This window comes from Varanus komodoensis, unplaced genomic scaffold, assembly GCF_004798865.1.
Source record: "Varanus komodoensis strain SLA01 unplaced genomic scaffold, ASM479886v1 scaffold127, whole genome shotgun sequence".
NCBI lineage: Eukaryota > Metazoa > Chordata > Lepidosauria > Squamata > Varanidae > Varanus > Varanus komodoensis.
Genome location: NW_025335366.1, coordinates 341,484 through 351,211, shown reverse-complemented (window position 1 = coordinate 351,211; position 9,728 = coordinate 341,484). Strand labels below are relative to the sequence as shown.

Below are 9,728 nucleotides of genomic sequence, written 5' to 3'. Positions count from 1 at the left end.
GTGGGGGTGCTGTGGCCACCAACCTCTCAACCCCCCCCCACACACATCCATTGCCCTGCAGTGACCGTCACGCGCCCCGCCGATCCGGCCGTTTCTGAGCGCGTGGCTCGGCAGGTGGGGGCTCCCCTCCCAATTCCAGCCCCCCCCCCCCCCCCCCCGTCCCCCCCCCCCCCCCCGGGGCCAAAGGGAGGGGGGGGGGGCCCCCCGGGGGCCAAGGCGGAACCGCCAGCATTCGGGGCTGCCCGCGCTGCCCCTCATTATCCTCTCCCCCCCCCCCATGCGCAGCCCTGGACGTGGGTTGCTCAGGCGGAACCCCCTGCTGCCAATCTGGGGAGCTTGATGGGCAGCCGGCCCGTTTCGTGAACACACCACGTCCGCCTCGGCTTGTACTTCTGCTTCAAGCACGGCTGGCTGCAGCGGACGCTGGGAGCCCTCCCCGGGGCAGGAGGGAGGGCAGGCACGGCTGCGGGGGGAGCAGCCCTTTCCCCTCCACGAGGGCGGTTCTGCACACCAATGTGTCCCAGGATGAACGCTTCCCGCAGGTCCCGCAGTCCTTTGGGCAAAGCGCCTTTTTCAGGGGAGAACCAAAAAGGAACGTTTTGCCAGCCATCACAAAGCTTTGGCCCAGAGTGAGGCTTAAAGCAGATTTGGGGTTCCCACTCCTCAGAGTAGCTGGGGGATTATGACAGAAGTCAGAGTGAGATCAAACGTAGGACTTTTCACATCCTTTCGATAAATTAGCTAACATTCTGCTAGTAGAACCCTGTTGGTACGAACCCTCCAAGCATTTCTGGGCTTCTGTTTGTGCTCAGCCTGATCTTCCAAAGCAAACTAAGCAGAGGGGAAATCCACAAACATGTATGGATCCCCAGATACGCAACCAACAACAACCGCCCAAATGGCCCTAACGAGGGACACGCCTTGCACAACGTGTGGGGCTCAGGTGAGAACCCCACCAATGCTGGGCACACGCACCAGAAGCTTGGACTTGGGGCCGCTGCGGAGCTGAGAGGGGTCTGGTGAGCCCAGCCAGGGGAATCTGATGGATTCCTCAGGCTTCCGTAATTCTGGCACTTGCCTGCGCTTGGTGTCAGGTAAAAACATCTGCAGTACTTCTTAGGATATCTCTTAAGGAATCCATAAAGCCCACAGATGTGCATTTTCTCCCAAAATCCCCCTTGGAACAATGTTTTCTCACCTCCTTCCAGGGCATTGTGGGGAAAACAAAATGGCAGCCATCCACCGTGGGAGGCCCGGGGGAGCAGCAGCTACTCCCTGCCCCCATCAGGCATTCTGCCCTGAGAAATCCCAGGCTTCTTCCTGCTCCGTACAATTGCAGCTTGCAAACAGGCTCTGGAATTCGTGGGCTGGTTTGGCCCAGCCCCGGCTTTCTCACCTCAGCCAGGGGTAGGCCCTTTTTCACAAGTCTTGTAACACATTTGAAGGTCTGGGAAAAAACCCTCTCTCATCCGTCGCGGCGTTTGGTCTTCAAGGTAGTTCTCTTCGCCTGGCAATGGTCTTTGGAGGCCAAACGAGGCTGATTGGAAGTCCATCCATCCTTTTCCATTGTCTTGAAGCATTTTATAGCAGTTGTGTGGCAGGGGGACTGGCAAGACCTGATTAGAATCTGGTTGCTCCGGGCTGCCACCCATCCTAAAACTAAGCCTAAGGACATGTAACTGAGACCTTTCTGTGTGCCTTCTCCTCCCTTCCCTTCTTCTGCTTCCCCTCTGTTGAGTCTTAGCATGGAGGCTTCTTGTGATAATAATCCATAATTTTTATTGTAAGTCATCCTGAGACGCTAGTGGTGGGCAGGGTAGAAAAGCCTTTAATTAACTCATTAACAATGAAAGGTGTCTTTCACCCCTGTGTGCCTCTCTTTCCTAGGTCCGTAAGTATCTGCTGATGTTGGACATCCGCAAGGAGCACGTCAAGTTTTGGCGGCCCCAAGTGCTGCTGATGGTGCGAAACCCTCGGACTTCCCTGCAGCTCATCAGCTTCATCAATGATCTGAAGAAGAGTGGCCTGTATGTGCTTGGCCATGTGGAGCTGGACAACCTGGGTAAGGGGCAGCAGGGATGAGAGGACAGAAGCAACAGGGCCGGTGGTGGGGCAGCTGGAGAGGCAGGAGAAGGACCACGGAGAAGGCCCACCCAACCTGGTATCTTCCGGATACATGCACTATCGGTGTCATAATTCACAGCCCATGACCATGCTGGCAGGGAATGATGGGATTTGCAGTTTGATCCATCTAGAGGGCACCGGGGTGAGCAAGGCAGGTCTGGAGCAGACCCCTGATCTTGAGAGAGAGCGTGCACATTTCCTTGATGATCTAGGACCAGCATGGTGCCCCCTGATTATAGTTTGCAAAGCTGCAATTTAGTTGATGAATTATTTGGATTAGTTTCTTTAAAACATTTTCGTAGAAGGGAATGGTACCTCCAATTAATTGCTCAGTAGATTAAAAAACATTTTTGAAGTACTTAATGACTGGAGAGCAGGAATGGGGAGAACGTGGTCTGTGATCCTGCGCGTATTTGGCACGCAGAAGGTCCCGTGTGCGGCATCTCCAGGGCAAAGGGACTCAGATAAGTGATGCCTGCCAGAGATCCCAGAAGCCCCATGACTCAGAGTGGGCCATATTGGGCCAGGCAGACAGACAGGTTGCCCTGGGTGAAGGAGCCCATCTCTGCTTCTGCCCCCGACCCTGCATGAGCCCCTGTGATTTCCTGCAGGTGGGGCTGGGGTCTGGAAGGGTGCATTGCTGCTCGTGGCCAAGGCCGGGGAAGCGCCCCGTGTGCAAGGGCTCCGGGCAGCCTCGAACCAGGGCCTCGGATCCACGTGGCAGGGTGGGCTCTCCCCGACTCCTTGGGCCGAACTCTGACACCTCTCGCATCCTGCGGGGTGGGCCTTCGGGGGCTCTGCCGTGCCCATGTGGTTCCACTGGAGGGTCTGTGGCCTCGTGGTTGGTGGGACCCTCCGGACGTAGCCGTCCACCGGCGCTCCTGCCTCTCGCTGCAGCCCGAGCAACGGCGGTGCTGGAAAGGAGGAGAGGAGGCGCCCTGGCCTGGGGCTGGTGGGGGCCGGGAGGCTTCTTGGGGGGGGCACCCATGGAAGGTGCACTGCCCAAGCGTGGCTGGCCTTAGCCCGGGTATTTCACAAGCTGACGGGGCAGGTCTGGGCATGAAGCCCAGGCCACCCCGATGCAGCGTTGGAAGTGGGGCTGAAATGGGCCAAGACGTCTCGGCCTGAGTCCGAGTTTACCAGCACTTGGTAACACATGCGCCTCCATGGTAATCATGTGCCATGTGCCATGCGGAAGCACTTGCAGACACGGAGGGGTGTGCTTTGCACCCCCAGGCACTTGCTTTTGCCTAACTCACGTCCTTTGTCCTGCAAATTGATTTCTCAGCCGCTTTTATGAAGGCTCCAATGGCCCCTCCCAGAACCCTTCTGGTTGCCATGGTGACTAATGGATTTTTTTTCCCTGAAAAGGGGGGAAGTACAAGGAGGGGGATTGTTAATTTCATTTTTCAACCACACCAGAGAGAGAGAGAGAGAGAGAGAGAGAAATCAAATCCAAATGATTGTGCAAATCGCAGAGAGAAGAAGGTGCAGGTTAGAGGTGGGGCCCCTACACTGGCTTCGTGGTAGGGATGTATGAGGAATCTAATAGGAGGATAAAAATTGGATGGATGTTCATTATTTCTCCCCTGGATTCTGGTTGGCCAACTGATTTTCCTGTGCTGGCACCAACTCCCCGTGGTGTGATTCAAGGTAGTTCACAGACATCCCTCTCCAAGATCGGCTGTGATTTACAGTTTTTTGAACAACTTCTAAGAAAATTTGCATAAAATCAGCTGATACGTGTGAATCAGAACTCCAAAAACGTGGTCTTTGTGCTTTTCGGATGTCCGTTCATACAAAATGCCACAATTTGCACAAATTGCAAAGCTGCGTGTAAATCATGTCCATTTACCCAATTTGTGCAAATAGTGCAATTTTTAGGTTTTTTTAAATACACGTAGCTCATTTAGTCTTAGAGATGGAAGTCTGCAGAGAAAGATCTAACTCAGCCCCCTTCCAGTCATTGGATGGGAAGTGAGCAGGAAGTTCATGAAACTCACGCAGGCCAGATATCCCAACATCAGTAAGTTGCTACTTTGGGATGACTTCAGAAGCCACATTCATTCATTCAAAACATTTCTGTGCCGCTCCCATCGCAACAAAGCCTCGGGGCGGCTCACATCACTTCGAGATCCCATGAAGTGCTAGTTCTCCTTCACTCGGCACTGTTCAGGCCTCACCTGCGTCCAGTTCTGGGCACCCCAGTTGAAGAAAGGTGCCGACAAGCTGGGAAGGGTCCAGAGGAGGGCGACAAGGAGGATCCGGGGGCAGGAAGCAAGGCCGTATGAGGAGTGACGGACAGAATTGGGCATCCTTAGCCTGGAGAAGAGAAGACGGAGGGGAGATGGGGTAGCCCCTACAAGTCCTTGAAAGCCCGCCCCCCCAGAGAAGAAGGCATCTCTTCTTGATCATGCCAGAGTGCGGGACACAGAATAACGGGCTCAGGTCGCAGGAAGCTAGGTTCTGGCTAGATATCATGAAAAATCTCCTGAGTGTTAGCACAGTGTGACAGTGGAACCCATCACCTAGGGAGGTGGTGGGCTCTGCCACGCTGGAGGCATCCGAGAGGGATGCTTTGACTGGGAATCCGCTGCTCAGCAGGGGCTGGACCCAGGGGCCCTCTGGCCCCTTCCAGCTCTGTGCTTCCACGAATGGTTTCTGAGCGCAGAGCTGTTTTACATGCTGCCCAGCTTGGGGAGCTTCATGGTACAGTAAGAAATGACATTCCGTGTGTGCAGCAAGCAGTGACACCGAATACATCATAACATGGACGTATGACCCAGCTTGCCCTGGAAAGGCCGCACAGGAAAGATACGTGGAGTCCCAGGCAGCTTTGGATAATCCTTCAGGAGGCAGAGAAGGGCAGCGAGATCTCAAAATGAAGCTGAGAAGATGTCAGCTTGTAGAAAAAAGAGTGGCTCGCCAGCTTAGCCTCCCACCCCACCCCAGATCAGATAAATGTAACGGAAGAAAAGAAACCTTGAATAGCCTGAGCCACCGTCTTTAAACTGCTGTAGTTACTGGTTGTAAGACTTTTAGTGTCAGATTATTGGAAATGAGCTTTTGCTGTTCTGCATGCTTGGAAACTTTAAAAAGGCCCCCATTAGGAGACTAAATGGGGCTGCGGGTGGGAAGGGATACGCCGAGCAAGAAGATGGTGGTGCTGGCGGCATGCTTTTGGTCAACTGTTGGGCCACCCTCCGGGGAGTGTGGTTGTAGTAGTCCAACACATCCAGAGGGGTGCCAGGCTAGAAAAGGCCATGCTAGGGCAGAGGGAAAGGAAATGAACGCGGCGAACAGTGTCGGCAAACCCACAAGTGTGAGCGCTTGATGAAGGGTCCACAGCCAAGCCAGAGGCGACGGTTGCCCCGTTTTGCTCCTCCTCTCTTCCGGGTCGGTTTGCAGGCGTGCTCTGCCAGCGGGGCTTCCTCCCCACCTCCTTCCGCGTTGGTGGACCGGCGCATTTTCCTCCCAGGGCGCGCTCCCTTCCCTCTGCTAGGAAGCCTGGAGCCACCCTGCCCACCCGCTCCCTGGTCTCTTTAGAGTCCCTCCCCGCAGACCCGCTGGCGGACCAGTCCGACTCGTGGCTGCAGCTCGTCGACAGGCTGAACGTCAAGGCCTTCGTCAACCTGACACTTTCGGACTCGGTGAGACACGGCACGCAGCAGCTGCTGTTCATCTCCGGCCTGGGTGAGTGGCAGCTGGAACCGGGTCACGGCCCTGCGGGCGCTGAGGGGGCGGGGCCAGTGCAGCCTGTGGGCCCCTCCCTGGCCGCATCTTTGCAGGAAAGAGCCTCCACTCTGGCCAGCAACTTTGTCCTGACCTGCATTATATTCATTTATTTAGCTCTTTTGCATGTACTCCTGCAATAGCTGGAGTTAGACATTCTGGCCTAGCAAAAGGTGTGATCGCGTTTTGGGTCGGATGAATCACTCAGCAGTTGGTGCATGACAGTTGCACATGTGATAATTCATAAAACCTTTGGGTCTCATTTGCACATCAATGTATGTTTTTTAAAAAATAGACAAAATTTGCATTAATTCCGTACACATTTTCATAGAGCGAGCATTTCTGCTCTAATGTTTAGCCTATAAAATATAGCACTTTGAATGTGCATTAGCCTAAAATAGGAATTGTACATGCACTTCACTACTCTTTTGAACTGAAAAGCATATTACAACAGTGGTTAAGAGGGCGAACGCCACCCTTGGTTGCATAGCCAGAAGTGTGGCTTCTAGATCGAGAGAAGTGTTACTACCACTCTATACGACTCTGGTGCACCCGCAACTGGAGTACTGTGCTCAGCTTTGGGCCCCTCATTACAGGAAGGATATAGCCAGGTTGGAGTCAGTGCAGCGCAGGGCCACAAGGTTGGTGGCCGGTTTGCAGGGGATGCCGTATGAGGCGAGGCTGAGGGAACTGGGTCTCTTCAGCCTGGAGAAGAGGAGACTCAGGGGGAATATGTTGGCGACATACAGGTATGTGAGGGGATGTCACACGGAGGTGGGTAGAGACCTGTTCTCCCCTGCAGAGGAAGGCAGGACGCGCTCCAAGGGAGCAAAGCTCAGGGAACCAGGGTTCAATTTAGATGCCAGAAAGTACTTCCTGACAGTCAGGACCCCGAGGGTGTGGAATGGGCTTCCACAGGAGGTCATTGGGGCCCCATCGGTGCGGGTGTTCAAGGATAGGCTGGACATGCACATGGTGGGCATGTCATGAGTGGAGCCGGCTGGAGCCGAGGGTCAGACTAGATGGCCTGGGAGACCCTTTCTGACTCACTCTCTCTCTATGTTGAGAGAAGTGCCAAAATCAAAGCATGACTCCATTCTGATCTCGAAAATGTGAATTTGGTACATTTGCCAAACTTTGGGACATTTGAGGACAGAACACACTCCTCAAGCATCCCTTGAAAGAGAACACAAATCTAGAGCTTATTCCAGCTTGGGAAGAGAAACTTGGAGAGCGGACCTGGGAGAAACCCCCAGGAAACCCAGACTCTTTGGAGAGCCGCTGCCATTCAGACCTGACAGCACTTCCCTGGTTGTACCAGCAGCCTTACCTGGCAGACAGCGGCTTCCTGTGACTGGGCAGAAGAGCTCAGTAGTCCTTGCAGGAGCCACGTGATACCTGTCCATCACCCTCCCGGCCAACCAGGGGACCATTAGTAAACACAGACGGGGGGAATTTAGGGGGACCGTTCAAAGCTCAGTGGTGCAACAGCATGCATAGTCTGCATGCAGAAGGCCCAAGGTTCAGTCCTCAGCACCTCCAGGTAGACCTGGGAAAGACCCCTGGGGAGCTGTCCGAACCCATGCAGGGAGTTCTGGGCTGGAGGGACCGAGGGCCTGACCCTGCGCAAGTTTCTCGGTTCCCAAAGCTGTACTGCTGGCCCATGAATTTTGGTGATGCTGCTTGTCATTGTGCTTGCCAGGGAGAGCGCCACCGACCCCGTCGAAGGGGGGGGGGGCGGTGGGTGTCTTCCTCCACCCAGGTCCTCTTCGGACCCTCCCATCTCGCCAGACTGAGCCGCGTCGTCTTCCTCTCCCCAGGAGGCATGCGGCCCAACACCATCGCGCTGGGCTTCTACGACGACACAGCCTCGCAGGACTGCCTGTCCCAGCACCCGTCCTTCGGCAGCGAGGAGCTGGCCTGGCTGAACTTCCCCCCGGTGTGGGGCGTGGACGGCCACAAGCGCCTCTCCTCCCAGGAGTACGTGGCCATCATAGCCGACGCCGTGAAGATGCTGCGCAACGTGCTGCTGGCGCGCTCCTTCCACGAGCTGACGCACCCGCAGGCGCTGGGCTGGCGGGCCCAGCCCCTCATCGACGTCTGGCCCATCAACCTGCTGCGCCCCGACAGCGCCCGCTACGTGGACACCAGCAGCCTCTTCCTGCTGCAGATGGCCTGCGTGCTCGCCATGGCCCGGGCCTGGCGCCGGGCGCACCTGCGGCTCTTCCTGTGCGTGGAGCAGGGCGCCCACCCCCGCGGCCAGGAGGACAAGCTGCGCCAGCTGCTGAAGGACCTGCGCATCCAGGCGGACATCCACACGGTGCCCTGGGACGGGGTGGTGGCCCTCCACTGGCAGAGCCGCCGGGAAGCCTCCGGGGACACCGAGGCCTTCAACGCCCTGCCCGGCAACGTGGCCTGCATCTCCGACGAGTACGTGGGCGCCGTCAACCAGCTCATCCTCCAGCAGAGCAGCGCCCCCACCGTGCGCTTCCTCTACCTGCCCCGGCCGCCCGCCGACACCGGCCTGTATGCCCGCTACTTGCAGCAGCTGGAGCTGCTCACCCGGGGGCTGGGGCCGACCCTGCTGGTGCACGGCGTCAGCGCCGTCACCAGCACCGAACTGTAGGCCGCGGGCCGGGCGTCTCTGCGCCTCTCGGGGCCCGCGCAGCCACGGGCTTGGTGACGGGCCCAACGCCGGGCTGGCGCGGCGAATGAAGGAGTGACTGAGGATCCCCGGAGCTGGCTCTCGGTGCCCCACGTCCCTCTCCCCCACCCCGGGCCTCTCGGAGGGGCCTGTCGCGGGAAGCGTGAGCCAGTCCTGGCCCCCGGCAAGGCCGCTGTGGCCGCGGGTGGGCCACGGTCCCTCGCGTCACCTGCCCCAGGCCGTGGCAGCCGGTGCCGCGGAGCGAGCCCGAAGGGCGCCACCGGGTTTCTCGGCCTGGACCGTTGGGTCAGTGGCCTTGGACGGCCCGTGGCCGTGATGGGCACTTTCCTCAGGACACTTGTAGATACGGGAGCGACATTAAAGATGGGATTGTTGGATCGACACGGGCTTTGTGGTGGCATTGGCGTGTGGCCGTGGAGTGTCCCGGGGACAGGGCGTGAGCCAGATGGCGCATGAGGCACGGCGGGGTGGTCTCGCCCCACGCGGGGCAGAAGGCACCCTGCAGCCGTCCAGGAGAAGGTAACTGCAGACCGCCAGCAGTCGTTTGGCTGCCGGAAATGACGCCGGGCCTGTGTGATGTCTGCTCAGGAGGTCAGCGCTTCCCGTCCCCTCTCCTCGCGCCCTGGAGTTCGTCCAGTGGCCACCACTGGCAGCACACTGCCCTGCTGTCGTGAGCCACGGTTCCTCCTTCGAACAAGACCCAGCGGCAGTCTGCTTTCCTTCCCAAAGGTTCTTTATCGCTTCCAGTACAAACCACCCGGAATGAGTCTCTGAGCATGCACAGAGTGGGTTATGGAACCAGCCTAGTGACTGCCTCCAGGGACTCTCCCCGAGAGCATGTGTGTGCCCCACCGCTTCAGGAGGGGCTGCCTGGAGGCAGGCTGGTCCACACCTGGGGGTTCCTCACCCCCAGTGCCCCCTCCAGTTGTGCACTGGAGCCAGTCCCAATGTGGCAAGCCACCTGGCCTGGAGGCAGTGAGCCCTCAGGCCGTGAGCTAACCCATGCTCCCCAGCTCACCCACACCTCCTCCATCCTCCAAATCTGAGTCACTGTCCCAGCTTCCCGGCGGGCTGTATTCCAGCTTTCCCTGGAGATACTGAGAACTGAAACTGGGACCTTTTAAGGGCAAAGCGGGGGTGCTTTGTGCCACCCAACTGCGGTCTCCACGCTCTTTCTCATCGGCGGTTTGACCCCCGCTTCAAAAGC

General features: G+C 57.5%; 1 protein-coding gene across 1 annotated transcript in view; it reads left to right on the top strand.

The window, feature by feature from the left end:
- Positions 1–8,896, top strand: part of LOC123019521 (solute carrier family 12 member 9-like) — a 64,706-nt gene extending 55,810 nt beyond the window's left edge. The window contains exons 10-12 of the mRNA XM_044422446.1: positions 1,888–2,062; positions 5,671–5,817; positions 7,677–8,896. Of these exons, the coding sequence (XP_044278381.1) occupies positions 1,888–2,062; positions 5,671–5,817; positions 7,677–8,482 (1,128 nt within the window). The 3' untranslated portion in view covers positions 8,483–8,896. The remainder of the gene's footprint in view (positions 1–1,887; positions 2,063–5,670; positions 5,818–7,676) is intronic.
- The last annotated feature ends 832 nt before the right edge of the window (positions 8,897–9,728 follow it).